Genomic DNA, 23,580 nt, shown 5'->3' on the forward strand with positions numbered 1-23,580 from the left:
ACAAAGTAATTTTTCACTTTAATAAAGCATTTATAAGATGGCCCTGTCTTCATGAGAATTAAGGTAATACAACAGTATTTTACTGATGCTGCTAATATTACATCTAAATAAACAAGTGTATTCATATGTATTTTATAATGACACAAAAAACCAAAAACAAACCAAGCCCTATCATCATCAGGGGTGAAGAATGGTTAAATCTCTAGACTTAAGGGCATATCTACCTAAAACTTTCAAATGTGAAAGGGAAATGATGTTAAAATATCTGCCTGGATTTTTTTGTGAATTCTGAATATGCAACTTCGGAACACCTCTCACATGAAAGTGTTGAGGAGCATGTTGCATTCCCTCCCTCCTTTTTCAAGGGAAGAGAGGGATGACAGCTGCGAGCTCCGGGATTAGAGCACTTGGGTTTAAATTCCAGCTCTATTGTTTATGGGTAGTGTAACACTGGGCAAGGTCCTCAACCTTCTGTGCCTCAGTTTCCTTATCTGTAAAATGGAGACAAGGGCAGCAACTACCCCAGAGAATTGTCCTACAGGCTACCTGAAAAAATACATATACATAACTTAAAACAACGCTTGAAACACAATAACCACTCAATAAATGTGAGCTATTATTGTTGTTTTATTATTATTATTACCTAATTCCCCAAATGACATAGGATAGAACCACAAAACTATGGTATCCAGGGCTGACAGTGACAAATGGTGGATGTAGAAACCTACATGACTGCAAATCTTTTCCTCACCAACATTAACATTCTTTTGGTCAAAAGAGAAAGATGGGTACTAACATTTACTGAGTAAGACCTAAGTGTAAATGTTAGGGCTAAAATAAAAAAAAAAGTTTCTTAAATAAGCATTGAAATGAATTTAGAAATAACTATCCATTAATTCTAAAGTACTATGTCACAAAAGAGTTACTAGATTTAATAAAATTTTGCAGAATCTCCAAAATAACATAAGTATATACATTTTTAGAAGATTAAATAATGCTAAGAGATTGATGGACATGAAAAAAAAGGTCTGGTCAGTTATCAGTGTTTAGATCAGTACCTTCTGCCTAAAGCTTTGAGACAAAGGAAACACACAGCAATTTCTAGAAAATAAAAAAGTAAAAGAAAACAAAAAACCATTGCCTCCTCATGTGACATAGAGGGCACATATAACTTAGAAAAAAAATTAATTGTTGGATGTTAATTGTTACATATTAAGCATCGAGCATCACTTCTGTGCAACATCTGAGGTTTAAAAGGTGCAGAATTCACTCATTCCACCATTTGTTCAGCACATGCAGATGAACTAGGCACGGTGCTAAACAATGAAACAAAGATCAATGAAATGCAGCCCCTGCTTCAGGAAGTGCACAACCTTTTGGAGAAGACATATATGTAAACAAATAACTCAAATACATAAGATAAATGCTTAACAAATAGAGAGTTGAATGGCTCGCTCTGGGAGCCTTGAAAGGGCTGCCTGGCACAACACAGGAGGCTTTCTGGAAGAGGTAACATTTGAGCTGGATCTTAAAGGTGGACAAAGAGTTTTCCAGAGTGAAGCAGAGACGTTCTAAGTACAGGGAACAACACGTGTGCAGAAAGTATAAAGCAATAATAAGTTTGGAGCACAATGACATTTCACGTGGCTGAAGCACCGGGCACCTGAGGGAAAATGAGGCTGGAGAGGTGGGTCTCAGGTTATGTCAGATTGTGTCTCCTATGCCGTGGGCAATCCTGAGAGCAATAAGGTCCCAGCAAAGGTGTTCCACTAGAAAAGTGACAAATCAGTTGGGTTTCTCAGAAAAACAACTCTGGTGCTCCTCAGAGGACATACTTAAATAGAAGACAACCCAAACCTGAAGCTACTAAGTAAGAGCTCTGTAGAGCCATTATTCTCTCCTTGCCTGAAAAACATAACTGCTTTAGCAAAACAGTTTCTCTAAACTGATGGCTGCAAATCAATATAAACTACATCACAAGACCAGGAAAACCAAAGTACATAAACACATACATCCTATTAGTGAATAATTATAATGGCCTCATAGAAAATTGTTAATAGGACTATACAGTAAAAGAAATATTCAGCCCTGGAACAAAAGTAAAATATTTTTGAAAATGACAAAAAATTATGTACACTCTAAAATATCAACCATAGAGTAGTTGTACGTTTGCTTCTTTATACTTTTGGGTTCTTTTCAAAATTTCCACAATAAGCGGGTAGTACATTTATAATCAGTAATAAATTTTAAAAGCACACAGTTCATTACATTTCATAAACAACTGTCTTTATAAAAATCTTGAAACTATTACCTTTTTGTCTCCTTGTTTTCGTCTTCTTAACCCTGGTCTATAATCATCTCCGAATCTCAGAAAGTAATAATAAGAAACGAGCCTCTCAATAGGATCCCTTATGACATTAATGTAAATTGGCTTCTTCTTCACACCAAATCTGAAACAGAACAAAATTTAAAAGGTGACATCGACAATTTCATTCTGTTTAGGGGTGTCCTAAAATTATAAGTTTGTGGTATTGATTCTATATGTAAAGAAGAACATGAATTAATTTAAACAAAATAGAATACATGGAGATTAGGAGATGTTTTATGATTATTTATGTTATAATAAAGTAAACAAGAAATAAGAATTTAAAAATTATGGCCTAAGATAAAGGAGAGAATGGAAAATTGAATAAAAAATAATTTTAAATTTTACTGGGAAGAATTACGTAAAACATTTTAATTTTCTGTAGCAATGATTTCTCATTTCTGGCCCAACAAACTAGATAAACATGATCAACGCGGACAGTGTAAGTACATACAAGTGCGACCATTTGAGTCTGCTTTCTACTATTGCTGATTTTAAAGATAAGATATAAGTGAGAGACATCAAGTTTTCAGCATTACTTCCCTAGGGAACGACAGAGTTGAAGGCTTTTACTTTATCACCCTTGCAGACCCTAGACTGTCCAGTTGGCTCCCTGTTCTTATATCCTCACTTGCCCCAGACTTGAAGCCTTAGTGTTGTCTTGACTCTGCCCTTTCCTTTATTCTTCATTTAGGACAGTTACCAAGACCTTTTGATTTTTTCTTTTGTAGTCTTTCCCACGGATTTGGCCTGTCTTCATCACCCCCTTTCTCTTCACCATTGCCCTCTTCCTGGGCCTTTTGCTTAGATTACTGCAATAACCTAGTTGATTTTCTTGCATCCAGTCTAATCTATCTTCCATACCAATTCTCAACCGATATTCCTAAAACACCACTTGTTAGATCACTCTTCTGAGGAACTGAAATAACTCTACTGTTTATGTTGACATCAAACCCAAACTCCTTTGCCTGGTTGTTAATGTCTGCCTGGCTACGTCTTAGGTACCACATTATTGATCTACCTATTTTCAACCCTCCTCAAACAAGATACCATCTATTATAGGTAGGCTCCCCTCTTCTACCTTCCTCAAAGTATTATACTTATTCCTATTTCTCCTTATATATCTTTGCTCATTCTGTCTTCCTTAAGTAGAATGCCATTCTCATCTTTCTATTGTTTCTTCCTATTACATTAATTCATCCAAAAAATACTTTTTTGTGTATCCAATATATGCAGGCACTATTCTAATACTAGGAATATAGCAGTGAAAAAAGAAAAAAGACTCAATTCCTTGTCCTTCTGGAGCTAACGTTCTACTTGGGGGAGACAGAATATAAACAACTAAGAAACTATGTCAGGCGGTAAAAAGTACAAAGGAGAAAAAGGATGCAGTGAAAGTGAATAGGAAGTGCCAGGAGAAGTGGGGAGAGTACAATTCAAAGCAGGCTTTTTCAGAAAGGCATCACTAGCCCTATGTGATGAGAAGGAAGCCATGTAGGTATCTGGGGGAAAGTGTCCCAGGAAGGTGAGACTTACAAGTATGAAAGCCCAGAAGCAGCTAAGCGTCAGGTGTTTTTGAGAAATAGCAAGGAGATTAATCCGGCTGCAGTAGAATCAGGAAGGGGATAATAACAGAGAAGGAGAGTAGAGAGATGGGGGTGGGGTGGAGGAAGTGCAGACGTGTGGGCCTTGTCGACATTATAAGCATCAGGAGGGAGGCCTGCCTGAGGCAGCAGAGCAGCATCATGACATGGGATCCAATGCACAGCATGGTGGCTGTAGTTAACACTGTACTGGGTACTTGAAAGCTGCTCTGAGAGTAGAATTTAAACGTTCTCACCATAACAACAGCAACAACGACAAAATGCTAATTATGTGACGTGAAGGATGTGTTAACTAACCTCATTGTGGTAAACATTTGACTATATATGTGTATCAAATCATCACATTGTATACCTTAAACTTATGCAATATTGTATGTCGATTATATGTCAGTAAAGCTGGGGGGAAGAAAAGCCATAGGCTGCTGCCATGGAATAAACTGTAGAGGGGCAATAACAAAATACATGGGGGGAGGGGGGCGGCACCAGCCCTGCGGCCAAGTGGTTATGTTTGCGCGCTCCACTTTGGCGGCCCGGGATTTTGCCAGTTGGAATGCTGGGCACGGACACGGCACCACTCATCAAGCCATGCTGAGGCAGCATCCCACACAGCACAACTAGAAGGACTGTGGTCGTGGACTCCACCCTTAAGTGGCCAGCTGGCCATTCATCTGAGCTGTTCCTCAAGAGGGCTCAGGTGGATTAGAAAAACCCATCTTCGTCCAGGAAAATAAACTATCACTGATGTGTTAGAACATGATCTTCCTAGGAAGACAAGAGCATATTTGCTAGGAATCGCTGATGTTATTTGAGGATCAAAAGGGAAAAAATATAATCTGAGCAGCAGGTTGGTAAGAAGGGATTTTAGGATCCTTATTCTCGCCATGTCAGTGTATGTGGTTTGACAAGGCAAGGAACACAAACTAGGCTCACTGCTTTAGAGCCACACTCTATAGCTTGGATTGATGACTGAACATCAAGAAGGGTTAACAGAACAAGTGCATACTCAGAACATTTGAGAAGAACCTGTCAACTGGCTACATGAAGCCTAAATGGAAGATGATGAAGCTGAAAGAGGGCTGACTAGCCTCTGGGAAGCACCATGCTTTGAGATTTCTGCTTCATACTAGATTTAACAACTCCAGTTATGCAGCAGTCTCACTGTGGATATTGATATCTTATATATATTTATACTGGTCTCTCTTAGTCCTAAGGGTTCATAGAAACTTTCAAATCCTTCTAGCGCCAAGTTCTCATTATCTTGTTTCAAAAACAGTGAGTGACCTGTTGGTATTTGTTGGTTCCACTGGTAATAATGTTGTGAATAAATGATCTTTAAAGTAATTATTTATCTCTTAAAAAGAGCATTCAGGGGCTGGCCCCGTGGAGTAGTGCTTAAGTTTGGCGCGCTCTGCTTTGGCAGCCTGGGTTCGTGGGTTCGGATCCTGGGCATGGACCTACACCACTAGTCAGACATGCTGTGGCAGGGACCCACATACAAAATAGAAGAGGACTGGCACAGACGTCAGCTCAGGTTAATCTTCCTCAAGCAAAAAACACAAAAAAAGAGGAAGATTGGCAACAGATGTTAGCTCAGGGTGAATCTTCCTCAACAAAAAGAAGGGCATTAATCTACTACTCATCTATTAGCATGGCCCAAATAAAAAAAAAATCTACCACCACCAAATAATGGCGAGGATGCACAGCAACTGCAACTCTCATACACTGTTGGTGAGACTGCAAAATAATACAGCCACTATGGAAAACAGTTTGGCAGTGTCTTATAGAGTTACCATAAAATCCAGCAATCCCACCTCTGGGTTTTACCCAAAAGAAACAAAGACATATGTCCCCACAAAACCTATATACAAATGTTTTGGAAGCTTTACTCATAATCAACAAAAGCTGGAAACAACCCAAGTATCCAGAAACTAGTGAAGGATAGAAATTATGGTGTATCCACACCATGGAATACTACTCAGTAAGGAACTAACTATTGATACATGCATCAAATTGATGAACGTCAAAAGCATTATGCTAAGTGAAAGAAGCCAGACTCAAAAGTCCTGGTGACTGATTAGACATACGTGGTGAAGACGAAGATTGAACACAATGACTCTAACTTCTTGCTCCCATGTCTTGAAAAATGAAAATGGGTAAAGTTCCCAAAGGAGAATAATGTAGACAAAGGCAGTGTTGAGCAAAGCCTTATTAAGAGTTGGGAATAAGAAGGGTGAGCACAGATTCAGACAGGGAGGAAAAAAAAACACCAGTAAGACAACATGGTAACCTAGAGAAGACGGAATTTTACGTAACACTGCTCTGTGTGAGACACAGAACGATGTGCTTCACATACATCATGTTTAATCCTCACAACCACCCACGAAGTAGTTGCTTTAATTCTTCTCATTTTACAAATGGGAAAACTGAAGATCTGGAGTAAGGTGCCTGAGACCGCAGAGCTGGCGAGGAACTGGGGGGTTCAAATGCAGCTCTGTCTGACTTGAGAGATTGCTCCTTAGCCACCTGCAGGATCGGTGCTGTAGGAAGAGCTAGCAGTACAAGGTCAATGAAAAGGCAACTCTCACCTATTGCCTGCAATGATTAAAGTAAGTTTTAACATATTTCCACGGTGTTGTGACAAACTTGTTGCAAGTTGTAGAAATGGTGCAAACTTCAACTGGTTCAGCAGAGAAGTACGAGACGAAAGGGACAATCTCACATGAATCTATATACTAAGAAACTCTCTTTAAGCCAAAAATATTGTCACTTTGTTTCAGACCTAGTGAAGCATTCAGGTATTTGTTTCTTGTCCTGACATATCTGATTCTTTACTGATTCACCTCAATTGTTCTGAAAAAGACAACAGGGGTGATATGGAGACACCAAAAGGACAGCGATGAAAACCCAGGCTATTCCTGGGGACAACCACAAAGGCACCCAGGCATCAGAAATGATTTCCAAATATCTCTAAGACAGCTGCTGACACGTGACCCTTAGGGTAGCCAGATCATAAAACATCTCAGCAGAGTCTGATCGAAACCAGAATCGAAACAGTTTTCTTTTAGGTACACATTATTCATTATAAAGGAAAGTGTTCTTGAAAAAGGATTTTGAAAGAGATGCTGTAATGTTTTTCTTTGGTAAAATTTGAAGAAAATCAAAGTGGGGATAATTGATGCTGCTGGTAAGTGAGTAGCTTGAATTTTAAAGGCAGGGTAATCTGTAACATTTTCACTATTTACAATGAACCATCATGAACTGATAATTGTAGGAAAAAACGGGGTTTCAATGAACTCACCGAGGACAAGAACTACAACTTATTCAACTTTATCATTTAAAAATTGTGTTGTTGTCCACCAATTAAAAAGAAAACAAAACAGTAATTGAACACTGAAGGGAAAAATGGAGGGAAGAAGTAGGAAATGTGCTAAAAAAATCAAGAATAGGATTAAGACAAAAAGGAGTAAGACAGGATAGAAATGAAAATATGTAACAAAAAGATATTTTTGTTATTATTCTAAAGTTCTGAAGAAAACCAGATAAATATAACCAAAACACAGCTTGAGTAGACATAGGCTTACAGATAGAATGCATGCTTCTTAGTGATCAGTCTAAACTAGAAAGAAATTTTCATTTTTTATTTCTCTATCTCACTTCCTGGATTTCCACTCTTTTTAGTGTCTCTGCTAAGGCAATTGAAAAGCTATGTGATTAAATATTTCTTTCACCAAATTCAACCATTTTCTTCTAAAGGCAAGTATTTTTTTCTCGAGGAAGGTTAGCCCTGAGCTAACATCCACCACCAATCCTCCTTTTTTGGCTGAGGAAGACTGGCCCTGAGCTAACATCTGTGTCCATCTTCCTCTACTCTATATGTGGGATGCCTGCCACAGCATGGCTTGACAAGCAGTGTTAGGTCCACACCTGGATCTGGACCAGCAAACCCTGGGCCGCAGAAGTGGAGCGCATGAACTTAACCGCTGTGCCACTGGGCTGGCCCCCTGAAGGCCAGTATTTTAATGGACTCCACAAAGTACTATACCAGTCAAGAACATGTTTTGAAGAATAAAGTACTTTAAAAATTGGTAAGGTGATGTTTCTTTCCTCTTCCTTACTCATTCATGGTTAGTATGGCTGTCAAACCAAAAATTATTTTAAAAGACACTAATTACATCTACAATAGTTCTTGACTATCTACATGAAAATACATTTCCTCTAGTTGATTTTTTTAGGTATTTGTTTAAAATCCTGTAAAAGTCTATTAAAAATTTTCTCAATACTTTTCACTTCCAATAACATGAGACTGATATGAAAATATTCAAACCCTTAAACGTTCATGTTAGTATTTAATAAGTGAGATTAATCTTTTCAAGAAGTATTATACTTTTTCAACTGCAAGAACCCCTAGCATATACCAGAGCTTCATTCTAAGTACAAGACTTTTGCCAAAAGCAAAAGTACTCAATATATTATTTTAATAATGAAAACCCAAAGTATCAGAAACCAAGCTATGTGTGGAAAAAATAAATCATCTAGGCAAAAGGGTAACAAACATTCAATTGAAGGATAATGCAGCCCTGAGGGAAAATATGCATACGAATGAAGTTTATGAAATTGGTTCATTACCTCTGCAAAGAAAAAATAATTAGTTTATTTTAAAGCTGCCCATAAAATGTTTTCAATATTGCAGTATGAATTATTTATAGAAAATGTACATCTAACTTTAAAGCTACCATTTTACTGAAAGATCTTGAGTATTGCAGGAGGAACCAGAAATGAGAATATATTATTTTATGCAAGTAATATTTGGGAAAATCCTTTTCAATTAGAAGCTTTTCAAGAAACTTAAGATTTATTATCAATCTGAATCAGTAATACTTGAACTTTTTTTCAATTTAACAAGTTAAAATGACAATGGGATATCAATTTAATTTTCAAATGTCACACAGAATGCTCTTTAAAGTTGACAAATACATAAGGGTGTATTACTTTGAAGTCATGATTGCTAACAAAATGACTGAGAGAACATGTCTAAGCTTAAATAATTAAAAAAATATATTTTTAATGTTTTTGAAGTTAGGGCAAAATCTTATGAGGGAAAAGATTTGGATTTGAGGTTTTACTATAATGGTACTCTATGTGCTACAAAAAACGTTCCAATGGATTCACAAGCCACCCATGTTTAGAATATCCCTTTAGACGTTTTCTGCTTAGTACTTCATGTGGCACAGACTCTAGGGGGTGCCACATACTGCTTGATACCGAAAGCGGGCCTGTAGTTTTATGAACTTTTCTTGAGACAATTATGGTAGAAATACCCTGACCCCACTCCTCTCAAAAATATGGAAAATGAGTTAATTTATCTCTAGTTTCAGGAAAATCACTATTTTTAAAACCGTCTCTTTTAAGTATATCACAATTTTGAAGCTAAACCAACAAAGACCAAGGGAAAGTGTACACTTCACTGTGTCTTGGCTGAGAAGCAGACACCCTGGGACGCTAATAACTGAGTGATGGCTTCTTTGCTTTCTCAGTTCTCAGTCAATGGCGTGGTAAAGTCATGATCCGCTTGGCCTCCAGGTTAAAACTTGAGGCTCTCCTAAAATAGTGTCATTTGGTTGTACAAGAAATCTAAATGTAATAATGACAAGTAACTAAATTTATTGTGTTGAATTTCTAACATTAATATGACAATTATCAATTTAGGAACACTAGAGGGCAGTAAAACACTAGAAGGTAGGCTCAAATTACATGCCTAAAAGACGCAAAGGCAAGCTAGTACATTTTTTTAAAATCAAAATCATAATTTTTATAGACTAATGTTATCTCAATTAAAAAAATCATAATTAAACGAATTTATTCCTTTTTAGGTTGCTAAAGTACAAAGCATTCTTTACTGTGTCATTTCAGGTATAACTTACTTTGCAAAATCCAAATAAGAAACGTGTCCATGATAAAACCCTGGTTTCATCTCTTTCCAAGAAGTTATATTCTTTACAAAGCGCACCTAAAAAAGGAGAATACACTCATTACTTAAGTACAATTGAAAGAAAATGAAATTTGATGATAGCAAAATAATTTCCATTTAGGCATTTAAAACCAATCACATCAGTTTGATAATTACAGAGCTAGAAACAGTTTCAACTGAAGAAAGCAGAGTGTGATCGATATTTACTATTTCGTCATAGAGAGAGCTACTGTCACACACTCAGAAGAGCGTGAAGGAGGATCCTGAAGACAAGATGGCACAAGGCAATCGTCTAGAATGCTGTGCAGTGAGTACGTTTCTGTGGGTGAGAGGAGGCTGGGCACCAACACCACGCTGAGGCGGCAGCACTCAGGTGTAGGGACAGTCTATGCAGATCTGTTTTCTTCTCAGAGACTTGTTATTCATAAAAATTCATAATTAGTGACGACTCAACAAAGAAAATGAAAATTAACTAATCTTTAAACCAAAATGATTAAAGAAAAGATGATTATCAGAATACTCGAAAGAGCTACCAGCAGATATTATAAGCTTATTGATAAAAAAAGATTAATAAAATTAGAGATGTGACATAGGTAAACATTTTTAAAATATCTAAATATTACTATTTAATTTACTGGAATTAAAACTATACAAAAGGTTAATTAATATGAAAAATCTTTACACGTAAATATATTTTAAAAACTGGTTAATATAGAACTTAATAAACCTAAGTGTCACCAGCAGCAAAGCAGTGATACGCAATTTCTCAAATGAAAATGGTGTGTACTTTTGATAAGCAAATCCGTGCTTGATAAACGGCAAGTAGTTAGAATCTCTTCTGGAGGCTGGATGCTGGGGGGCGGGGGGAGTAGAGGCTGGGGGGCAAGGAGTGGGGAAACCTGTCCTGAAAGTCTCTGCAAGCCGGGACCTCAGACTCCAAAGCACTAGACCGTCAGGTGCATACTTTTGACAATTCATCAATCTTTCATTTACATTTTAGAATAGAGTTAGTCACATGGAGATATTCTGGAGCACTTCTTACCAGATTAGTCAATACATTAACAGCAATGAATGATGGTGTCTGCCCCCTGGGTAAGGCCTATTGGTACAGCAGAGTAGGGAAACAGCAGAAGCAGCCGTATGTCAGAGGATGTGAACCAGAAAAAAACGGAAGGTTCGGGGAGAATTTATTTGTTTAGGAGAAGCATTAATAACTCATATCTTAAGAGAAAAAATGAAGTTTTTATAAGGGAAATGAAATGAACCTCATCTTATTATCTTTCTCTTACACACACACACCCCCCCTTAAAATAAAATCTGAAAATTGAACGTAGATAAAAATGCTGCAGAAAATACATAATTATATTTTAGCAGATATTTACAGTTTTTCCCTACCAAAACAAAGAGCCAAATAAATATGTGATTTGAGGTTCTCATGTTTTTTCCTATTTATTCTTCAAGTAAGCCACCAAATAGAATGAAAATATCAAATGGCAAATGTAAATGAAACAGAAAATAAAAATTTAGATAACCCAAAGGCTGAATCCTTAAAAAATTTTACATGTTGAATATGGAAAGTCCTTATAACTGCCGCTTAATGGTAAATTATTTCATATAAGCCTTTGGTTCTGTGAACATCAGTTCCAGTATTTCAGCCAAAGAAGAGGGGGAAATAGAAGCCAAAGAGAATAGGAATGGGAGGTGATGGTTCAATGGTGATTAAGACATATTAGCAACTCAGCTCTATTTTCCAGATGCTGAGATTTAATACGGATGTGATGGTGCAAAAGGGAAATGAAAGGAGATGCTGGACTGAAGGCTGAGAACATAGTGTTATGTAAGCCAAATGTCAGAGAGAATTATAACACAAACTTAGCGAATGCTGTGCTGAAAGAGTCAGGCAGGAATAAGAGTTAGCTACAAACCTCAAGTATCCTTTTCTCTTCCACCCTTCCTAAGGACAGTCAAGGTTAAACTAAACCCTCCTACAGACACACTTCATCCAGTGTGTGTCCTTCAGTCGGGGGTGAAGAGCCCAGGAAGCTGGACACTATCTAGCCTGCTGCAGGGCTTCTCAAACTCCATGTGCAAATGAATCATCTGGGACTTTTGTTAAAATGCAGATTCTGATTCAGTAGGTCTGGAGTGGGGCTCAAGATTCTGTATTTCTTTTTCTCTCTCTTTTTTTTTTTTTTGAGGAAGATTAGCCATCTGCTGCCAATCCTCCTCTTTTTGCTGAGGAAGACTGGCCCTGAGCTAACATCGGAGACCATCTTCCTCTACTTTCTGTGTGGGACGTCTACCACAGCATGGCTTGCCAAGCGGTGCCATGTCCACACCCGCGATCCAAACCGGCAAACCCAGGGCCGCCAAAGCTGAACGTGCGAACTTAACTGCTGCAACACCGGGGCAACCCCAAGATTCTGCATTTCTAACAAGTCTCCACATGATGGCTAGGGCAGTGGGCCACACTGAGGAGCAAAGCTTCAGCATGTGTAGGCCCAGGAGCTAACTCTTAGTTTTCTTCATGTGAAGCTTGTTTTTATAGCGCCTGCCAAGGAGGGCTGAGGCCTACAGAAGCTCTTCAGCAAGGATATGTTCTCATATTCACTATTTTTATGATATAGAAAAAAACTACACTGAAATAGAGAAAATTTTTAAAGATTATAAGCTACTGCAATATATGAAACAGAAGGGGAACATGAGCAAAATGAGCCCTGCCTCCTCAGCCCCTCACAGAGTGATGCCTGACACACGTTGGAACCAAAGCATTTCAAGAAACACAGTTTAAAAACTAATGGAATAAGAAAAATGGTTGTGTCTCCAGCTGGACTCAGGGAAGAGTTTGGTGAAGGCAGAGAACGGAACAAGGCATGACTCTTCCACTGCTGTCACCAACCTCAAACTCTCTTGTTTAGAGAGTCATCACTTTAGAAGTGGAAGGGACCGGGGATATCCTGTACTCTTTATGAACCACACACTTTAGATTTTGGTCCAATCACCCTACTATACCACAGGCTAATTTCTTTAACCTATTGTTGTCCAATTTAAACAAGGGGGAGGAAACCAGAAGGATGTGAAAGGAAACGAGAGCAGATGTCATTTGTATCATGATTCTGATCAACAAACTTGGACACTGAGAATTTCAGGTTTTATCCACTGCTAAGGAAACCCCTGAGATCCAGGCATTCAAAACTCCTCGACCTCCAAGATCTCAAGTTCTGCTGATAAAGCTCTCTCAACTATTTATTTTTCTCATTACATTCATTATAATCTCAACTTCTAATCTGCTTTGTTCACTACTCTCACATTGGACAATAGTTTTTCAACCATGACTGCTGACTTATTCTTTCCTCTTTATTGTGTTGGGTAACCTCAGGGCTTGCTGAACACTGCCTGTCAAAACTAAGAGATCTACTCAAAACGTCTATGTAGGACTTGGAATTTTATTTCCTCGATTCTTTCAGAGGTAAATTCAGGTGGGTTAATATTGCATTTAAATCCTCTACACACTATTATTGTTGAAGTCTCCAAAACACACAGACTCTTTCTCTAATCTCTAAGAGAATACTGAAGGCTATATACTTAATATATATGCATATGTATTTTTTCTTTCATGTCATCAACATTTAACTAAGGCAATATGTTAAAGTCTCACTAATAAAGCTGTGGCTGATTTACAATTTGCAATAAATCAAAAGTTGCTGTTCTGAGATTTACCTTCCCTTTATAGGGAAGAAAACAGTGCTAAGCAACAAAGGATGCCAATAAGGTTCCAGTGGCGGTTCACACTAATCTGGGGAAGAGTCTGAGCATCCAGAAGTATCATCTACATACCACCGAAATTCCATACCATTCTAATCTCTTCTTCAAAACTCATCTCCAAGGAAGGAACAACCCCCTTTGAGGAACAGCATTTTTTTAAAGTTTTCTTTTCAATGTACTAATTTAGCCACTTCTCCCTTTAGCCAAGTTTTGAACAGCTGTCCCTGTCTCTACTCTCCATCTCCATTTTTCCCTTTCACCATCTACTTGCAGTTCCTGCTCTTTCATCTTCTGTCTTCTCATCTCTCCCGTACCACTGGCCTTGTCTTTCCATTTGTTTCTTTCTGGTTTTCCTCTGCAGTGGGGCATTCTGACCAAGACCTCAAGATCAAGCTACAGAATACAGAGTAGGAGGAAGTGAAGATGAGCTGAGCAAGCTTCTACTCTGTTCATTTTGTGGATTCTTACTGACCATACTCGGAACTAATGGAAGGTAAAGTGACAGGCAAAAAGGAGCAAAACTACTAGTATCAAATGGAGTCACGGAGACACTGAAAACTCCAGCTTGGGGAGAAGAAATAAAGTCACCATAGTGACATCATTCAGAGAATTTCCATGCTCTGACTGAAATAGACTACCATAAGGATGTCTCAGAAGTAGTACTTAGATATGGTACATGAAAAGAGATGTTTTTATGGCTAGCCTGGAGCAGATCCTAAACGGTGATTTTTGTCAGATTTTATAACTCAAGCAAAGTCAGACTAGCAAGTAATCAGAAGAGACCTTTAGGGAAAACACAAGCAATGAAAGGAGTGGTGGTGTGACTTATTTGCTAGTTGAATCACACCTGAACCAGCGCTGTAAGAAAAAGCTAAGACAGTACCGTCTCACTAACAGCTTATCTAGACCTACCTTCTTAATCAGATTAATCTCAACATTATGATTATCTGTGATCACAAAAGAACTGTTTCACTATCTAAAAGTAGGTATGTAATCCTGAACATCCTGGCCAAATTCCAACTTTGTAATTACTACCTATTCAATGAATACTGCGATTAACTTGGGTAATTACTATATACCGAACTCCTACTCATGCATATACTTAAAATAAACACTCACTGCACAGCCGTGGGTAGTTTTATGAGACTAAACGAGAGAGGAAGCTTTCTACACAAAGAGAAAAACTGAGTAATAGTTGGATAAAATATAAGAAAGATTCAGCAGCAATAGAGCATAATATCTTCACTCAAGTTCAGAACTATGCTGTTCATCCTTTTTTTTGGGAGGGGAGTGGGGTGTGTGTCCCAAATCACCTGAGATAAGGGTAGATCTTATTACCATTAATCAGAGGGGCTCACTCTGCCGGTAATTACCATCATGATATTCTGCTCAGCTAAGAAATACTTTCAGAATCTAAATTGGTCCATTTGTTCCTTCCTTCCTTCCTTCATTCATTTAACAGAAAATTTATGGAGTATTTACCATGGCTCAGACACTGTTCTATAAGCACAGGGGATACAGTGGTGAACAAGACAGACAAGGTTCCTGTCCTTAAGGAGTTTGTATTATAATAGAGGAAAAGACAGACAGTAAACCAATAAATCAGTAAGCAATTAAAAAAGATACAGAAAGAATGATGGTACATAATAACTTGGAAGAAGTATTTGATATATAAGATGGCCAAGTATGGTTTTTCTAAGAGGATGTCACATAAGCTGAAACCTTAAATGGGTAACATGGAGCTAATCGTGAGAAGCCAGGAGAAGTGCACTCTAAGAGGAAATGGTAAATGCAAAGTCCTTGAAGTGGGAAAGGCTTGGTGCATTCAATGAACCAAGAGGCCACTGTGGCTAGTAAAGCAGAGGTTGGAGCAATGGACAAGGACAGGATTTAAAAGGGCCTGTGGGCGTAGGTGAGGAATTTGGATTTTGTTGGGGAAGTAGGAATATGAATTTAAAGACAGGTATCTCACCATCCTGGGAAGATTATAATATGCATCTTCCCATAACCCCACTGAGAATCACGTTCTGATCTTTGCTACTCAATCTATGGTTCAAGGACCAGAAGCTTCAGTTTTGGCATCAAGTGGAAGCTTTTTAGAAATTTACAATATCGGCTCCATCTTAGTCCTTCTGAATGGGAATCTGCATATTAACTGGTGATTAGGATACACATTAAACATTAAGAAGCGCTCATCTAAAGTGTTGGTCTGAAAAATCAGTATCTGCAACTGATTATCAAATATATATTATCAAATAATATCAAACCATGATCTCTAATTTAAATGACAAGAAGTTGGCTTAACAGTGAATTAAAAGAAAAAAAAAATACTATGTTATCCTACAGAGAATGCAAATTCTGGATATTTCCAATGTCTTAACAGAAAGGAGTTAAATATGATCACAGACCAGACAGAAAAGAATTAAGAAAGATCATAAAAGATGCTGTCACTTTCACCTATTTGACATCGTTACTTTAAAGACAAGATGTTCTCTAATGTAGAGATATTTTTTACCATGGCAGAGTAAACTTCATTTTCTAGAAGAGCCGATTGCTTACCTGTCTCCTGCCAATTCCTGTCTAGTAACTGAGCAAAGCCCATCTCAAGAATATAGTCTCATGACTGAGTCTACCTCATTCTTGCTAGTCTTCTCATGCCTTATACTCTCAAATGTTTATCTTTTAATCTCCTTGTTCTAAATTTTCTTATTTTATCCCAACTTCTTAATTTTGAAAAATTCTTAAACTACCAAAAAGTTGAAGGAAGAGTACTCTTTACCAAGATTCAGTTAACATTTTGCCACTTGTTTATCTTTTTTTCTCTCTACATGCACACACACACAATTTTTCTTAACCATCTGAAAACAAGTAGCAGACATTTTGATCCAGAACCCAATCAGAGATCACACATTACACTTTGTTTCCATGTCTCTCTAGTTTCCTCTAGTCTAGAGAAGACTGTCACAACCCACCCTCGAGCCTGCCTTTCTTTGGTCGTCCTGACACCGACACTCCAGAAGAGCTCAGGACTGTTCTTCTAGAGAGGGTGCTACAATGTGGATTTGTCTGCTTCCTCAAGATGAGGTCCAGGTTAAGCACTTTGGTGAGAAACAGTTTTGGTTAAACATTTTGGTGAGAATACCATAAACTGATATTTTCTTTGAACAGTTCTCATAATTCCTGCATCTGTGTTTTATATTCCCAAGTAAATTAAAAATAAGCTCCTTGAAATATGTGGTCTTGCTTTTTATTTCTTTGGGCATTCCCTGCAGAATGGAGCACAATTTCTGTATACATTATATACTCAACAAATAAATGAAAACTTAAAAGCAGAGTTGAGAATTGTTTCTAAAGATAGCAGACTATGCATAGTTATTACAGATTTAATAGTTTTATACCAGATTAAAAATATTTGCCTCTAACATTTTTGAGAGAAATAATTAAGCATGTAAACAATTTAACACAGTGTCTAGTAAAGTGTGTACAAAGTATATCTAGGAAAGAGCTGGGGCTAAAGGCAGATATTCGGCTGACTTGACTGCTGAGGTTGGAAGGTGAGGGAATAAAGAGTGTGGTACCTGTTATACCCTAAGATATCTTTATGAGTAAACCGGGCTTTAAATGGAAGATTGAGACAATAGCAGATTTAATAAAAATCTCATATTTCAAGTCTCACTTGAGTCAGATACTGATTAGAAACTATTTCTCAGAGAAGAAAGAAAAGCAAAATAGGTCATTTAATTCCTATTTAAATAATAAAACAGTTGAGAATAGTACACAAGAACAAAAATATGGTGTTAAAATCAAAGTAAGCTATACAAGATGGAGGTCAGGGAATATTTAAAAAATTATTTTCAAAGCATCCAGTATAATTTAAAAGCTTACATTTAGACGAAGTTTACTAGATTGAAAGTGAAATAAAAATGCTATCTAATATGTCATGCCAAGGAAAGGGAAGCAGTAACTATGACTTGTTTGAAGAAGTGCTTCCATATATAACAAGAGACCAATAAACAATTGAAATGTGGTATATTAGAGAACATTTGGCATATAAGCCACTCCGAATTAAGACCAGGTTTTGAACTACTAGCTGACATTCCGAAGCACATCAGTTAATGAGTAAGACTATTCCTCTACTCTCCTCCACACAAACAGGTTTGAAGTGTTGTTCGTTATGTAATCCAATTGCTTTTAAGATAGCGTTTATGCTTCTCTTCCGCTGGTTTTTTCCCCCTATATATAACTAAGAAGCTAGTGAAAGAAAAACAGAAGCTTTATCTCATCCAAATGCAACTGGGAAAATGTACCACTATATGATGCCTATAAATGTCCTATGTGGTAAGCTGCTGCAGATTCATATTTCATGGAAAAAAAGTTGATGTCATTGTCAAATATCTTCTAGCTGCCAGACAACTTTATAATGCTGGACACAAAACAAGTCTAAAAATTGAACAAGCAAGTTAACTTTATTTTTCCAAAAAACACTACTAAAGAAATCTAAAATTATTATGTGAGCATTAAGAAATGTTCCTTTTAAACCAAGATATATTCTGAAAAGCAGTCATGCAAATAGATTTAAAATCTACTACACACTGTATAAAAACTGATTATTTAAGATACTTGCCCTTGAGATATACAGTATTATATGATGAATAGTTTTATGACCCACTTAGCTAAATAAGCTCACGTTTCTTCTCATTTATAGAAGAGTTATTTGGTTTGGCTGACGGATGTAGATTTTTCGGTTCTATGAAAAAGAGTAATTGGGGATACTGCAGAGAGCCAAGAATTATATAGGCAGATGATATGCCATAGACTATTAGCCTTTACAAACAGCTTTCTAGCAAGAAAGGGAACCTTAACCTTGTGTATTCGTGTTATTCTCTTGCTTCAGGGTAAGGATTCTACGTATGCTAAATAGTCAGATAACAGTCAATTCTGTAACAGTAAAACAAATTAAGCTGTTTTCAAACAGATAAATACATTCTAACCCTATCACGAATACCTTTCTAATAAGGCTAACCCAATATGGTATTTGATCCTAGATTATATTCTCAAATATTATCTTTTCTTCTCATGGGCCCAATTTCCATTCCCTTCAATATTTGTTAAGAACTTTATTGATTTACAATTATACTTAGAGCTCCAGGTGTTGAGAAAATGCTAAAGAGCTGAGTAAATTTCATTTCATGAGATAACTTCCTCCACTTTTCTTAAAACTATTTCATAAAATTATATATCCATCTGTTTATCTAAAGTTTCTTGACAACTTAAAATGCAAGACTATGTTAAAAATATAAGCCACAATCCCTTTTCTCTAGGAGTTTATAGCTAATATTTATATAAATTACTAGTAAAGATAAGATGAAATTCAGAAGGTTAGTCACAAAATTCCATACTATATGTATGGAAATGTACCAAATACTGTGAAGAATGTAAAATTACAGAAAAGTTTGGTTTGTCCCTTCCCCTAAGAGTCTTACAATTCATCAGGATCAGCACACATATTCCACATTAAAATGCTTTACTCCCTTGAGTTACAAAAAATTTGAGTGAGGAGGTGTCAGAAAACATTTATGCATTCCCTCAGTGAGGTTTACCTGGTCTTGTAGGGACATGACTGGATTATTTTTGGTAGTGTTGATGTGAAGAACGTGGTATTTATTCTTTGCACACAGGTCATAGGCAATGTTGGTAAAAGAGGTGCTTGCAGTTTTGGGGACTCTGTTGTAAATGATCACCATGTCCTCCTCCTCATCTAAAGCCGCATCTTGCCGAGGGCCATCCATTGTGTGCCGCTGCTCAATTTCTCGGACTTCATGTCTTGCGATAGCCCTTTCTGCAAAGAAAAACAGGTAGGGGAACTCAGTTTTTAAAGATACTATAAGAAGTTATAGAACACTGAAAATAATTTCCTATTCTTGGAACATAATGTTCCTATTCAAGAATTGGGTAAGAGCAGTTGAAGAAATGTTTTGTGGACCAAAACTTGTGATTCACGTTCGAAGGATAATATATATACATATAAAGAATAAAAGAATAAACAGTCATCAAGTTTAGAATACCACAGACCAGAGAGTTCTTCAGTGTAGTTCAAAAGTCACTTTACATTCCAGTAGAATTTCTACAGCTGGAATTAATTCTCAAACACACAAAGACAGATTGCATGGAATACTAAACTTCACAGCAAAAAATGCATTTAGAAAAGAAATCACTTATAATTCAAGCAAAGATTCTGAAATTTATCACTTAGGATTTAGTTACTCCCTGGTTTATCAAAATGTAGCAGGGCAGTGATTATAAACGCTGGTGTGATTGTAGGTAACAAGAGCAGAAAGAACACCATGACAAACCCTTTTTCTTTTTCATGTTGCATTACAGATAAGTCCTGGCTATGTTTACTCCTTAAATTCATGGCTCTGCTAATTCAAATCACTGTCCACCACTCACGGAGAAAAGCAGTTGCATTTTGCTTTCCACTACTCTCTATTTAATATAAACTTCAGCTTCAAGTATTTTTTAGAATAAGGAAGAAGGAGGGGGGAGGAAAAAATGAGGGGAATAAAAATCTCTAACAAGACTGCAAATTACTTTGCACAGAGACAGTTGCTCACGCGCTGTCTGACCACCAGATCTTTGTGCAAGCTATTTTACCTGCCTTGAACACTCTTCTATTCTCCCTCTAGCCTAACCCTGCCTGCTGAACTCCTCAACCTTCATATTGAATTTAATCATCACTTGCAAGGGAACTATTATTTGATCTCCCTAACTAGGTCAAATCACACACGTGCAACATATGTATATATACCTAATACTGTACTTCTGGCATTTATCATAATTCCAATTTTACATTACACATACTATTATTAGTGTCTGCTTACCATAATACCAATGATTCAATAAAGTGACATGAAAAACCAATGTGGTATAATTACAATAACAAGTTCAGGCTCCAAATATTGTCAGACCATGCATCTTAAATTTTGGTTCAGAGGATATGAGGACCACGTTATACAGTACACTGAGCTGAGGATTCACATTCAGAAGGCTTGAATTGAAAGTTCCAGGCCTGCTGCTTATTAGCAGTGAGCTTTCCAAAACAGGAGGAGACACACATATATTTTCTATGTATATGCATATACATTATATATATATATATATATATATATATATATATATATAGGCTTTTTTTTTCCTTGGGAGAGTTGGTTGGGAATGTGGAGAGAAAGAGATGAGCTTAATGTTGAACACGTTGTTGTATTGCCCAGGACATCTAGGAGATGTTAGGTAGATAATTAGGCACATAGGTTGAGAGTTGAGAATAAAGGTTCAAGCAGAAGACAGACATCTGGGAAAACCATGGGAATGGATGAAACTGCCTGGACAATCTAGAATAGCATGCAGCATGGAAAGAGATTCCAGGGCAGAACCTTAGGAAATACCAACACTTAAGGGGCAAGTGAAAAAGATAATCCACAGAAAGAGGCTACGAATAAATAGTTAGAAAGAAAAGAGAAACAGGGTAGACTTTTAAGAAGCACATACCACATGTTAGAAGCATAATATTTTTCATTTTCCAAATAAGTCTATAAATCAAGGTAATGAATGATACTATAATCACCTACATAGGACTTGGAAGTTGCTTCAGATTAAATTCAACAAGCATTATTGAGAGCCTACGCACATTATCACATTCAATAATTTTAAAGGAATCTTATCTTCCAAACAACCTCAAACTGTCACCATAGTCCAAAACTATTATGGTATGTTATGTCCACACATCCTCCTTTTTCTACTAAGAGAAATGAAACAGTGCTGCTGTCATTTAAGTGCTGACAGAGTGTGAGAGGGCTCCTCTAGCAGCCTGGATACGCATGAAATTGCCTTGAAAAGATTCACCTACAATCAACAACACTGAATTTACTTTCATGAGTTTTTCTGAAATCAAGTATTTGGAAATGAAGCAGATTTTATGTGTTATTTCATACATGGGTATCCATTTTACCTGAGAAAACATAATGATTCAAGAAAAACTGCAATATTAATAGGTTTTGTAATTACTCCATCTGCTGAAAAAAATTTACCTGCCTAATAATTCCTTTGAAAACTGGCTAATAAATTAATTAAAAATATTCTTTAAAAGAAATTATTATTTAGTCTGTGGATTTAAAAATTTTTTTAGGTGCTAAAACTCTACTTGGGCCATGAAAACAGCATGTTTTAAAAATTAATCATTGTTCTTGGTTCATTATGTATATTAAATTATATGAACTGTATACTTCCCACAATTTTTAAAAATTTCTTAAGTTATGAAAGGTACAATATGGGAGTCACTACTTTCCTCATTTAAATAATACATTTATATGCATATCCTATTTTTCAAGAGTTTTTACTTTGCTTAAATGAACAGGGCAATTATTAACATGGTGTTATGCCTAAAATTACATAAAAGATAAAAATACTGTAAAGAAGTTTTGTTAGTAATATTTGTTTATAAAATCAAATCTTAGTTGAACAGTAACAGAACTGTTGACAGTAAATTACTATGTCTTTTCTCCTGTGACAATACTTAAAACCAGTAATGGCGGGCAGTGGGGGGGGGGGTGGGCCGGTGGTGCAGCAGTTAAGTGCACACATTCCACTTCAACAGCCCAGGATCCCCTGGTTCAGATCCCGGGTGCGGACATGGCACCGCTTGTCAAGCCATGCTGTGGTAGGTGTCCCACATACAAAGTAGAGGAAGATGGGCACGGATGTTAGCTCAGGGCCAGTCTTCCTCAGCAAAGATGGCAGGATTGGCAGCAGTTAGCTCAGGGCTAATCTTCCTCAAAAAAAAACCAAAAACCAGTAAGGGTACTTGCAATAGGGTCATATTCTTTACTTACTAAGTATTCAATAGTCCCAATTCTTTTTTTATCAAAGATGCTCTGCATTTATTTAGTACAGCTTCTTCTGAGACTCTCTTAAGTCAATGGGGAAGCTTTATTAGTTACAGTACATTTGTAGTGCACTTAAGAGAATGGAGGCAGTATATTTAAAAGACTTAAGATGCATTTTGAAGTAGTGTTTTTTCATGTTTGAGTAATGATTATAGAGAATCTGCTATGTAAGCTACTTCAGAACCACCACAAAATGGATAGCCTGCCAACAGCATGAGGTGCAATCTGAGAGTCATGAAACTACAGGTAAGCCAGGCATCCCCAGCACTAGTGCTCAACACTGAGACTGACACTGAACTCCATGGCAATTTCAGTTCTTCCAGGCTCCTACTGAAGGTGGCACAGATCTCAACGCAATGAACCTTTCCACGTGGCAGATTATCAACAAACTCAAGTCTTTTAAAAGACCATTCGTAATAGCAATAATTACCTATTTCTGCATCGACAGGGCATTAAAGGTCTCATTTATTAAAAATATAATGATCAAGTTAATAAAACATTCCATTAAATACACCAACCTAAATTCTACATAGCATTCAAGTCACAAAGATGTATATATCAGAACAAAGAAAAACTGATGAGAACTAAAGAAAAGGTTTTTTAAAAATCATAACATATCTTTTAATGACTAATTTTTTTAACATTAAGATTGTTATTTTGGGGAACATCATTTCTCTTCAAATGTTCTATGTATTAAATAGTTTAGAGAGAAATAAGTTATGTGTTCTGTACAAATTAAAGGACTCATGAATATAACCCCCTCCCCGTGCCGAACCTCAGCTTTGCAATGGTCTCAGCAGAAAATAAACAGTTCACAAATGTTCAAAATGTGTGGGATTTCTGTATTGTGGATAACAGTTTAGGGCTGAAAAGATAAAAGAAATAGCAAAAGGAAAGAGCAATAAATTGCCTTGCCTTCAAATACTGAAACTTCTGCAT

At 36.9% G+C, this 23,580-nt stretch overlaps 1 protein-coding gene across 7 annotated transcripts in view; it reads right to left on the reverse strand.

Annotated features, from left to right (window-relative positions):
* The window catches only part of HS2ST1 (heparan sulfate 2-O-sulfotransferase 1), a 168,609-nt gene that overhangs the window by 16,294 nt on the left and 128,735 nt on the right, over window positions 1-23,580 (reverse strand). For all 7 annotated transcript variants that reach the window (XM_070592164.1, XM_008529632.2, XM_008529625.2 and 4 more), the window contains exons 2-4: window positions 19,303-19,541; window positions 9,891-9,976; window positions 2,312-2,450 (exon numbers count right to left, since the gene is read on the reverse strand). In XM_070592164.1, the coding sequence (XP_070448265.1) occupies window positions 2,312-2,450; window positions 9,891-9,976; window positions 19,303-19,491 (414 nt within the window). In that variant the 5' untranslated portion in view covers window positions 19,492-19,541. The remainder of the gene's footprint in view (window positions 1-2,311; window positions 2,451-9,890; window positions 9,977-19,302; window positions 19,542-23,580) is intronic.

The sequence above is a fragment of the Equus przewalskii genome, chromosome 24 (assembly GCF_037783145.1).
Source record: "Equus przewalskii isolate Varuska chromosome 24, EquPr2, whole genome shotgun sequence".
NCBI classification, from domain to species: domain Eukaryota; kingdom Metazoa; phylum Chordata; class Mammalia; order Perissodactyla; family Equidae; genus Equus; species Equus przewalskii.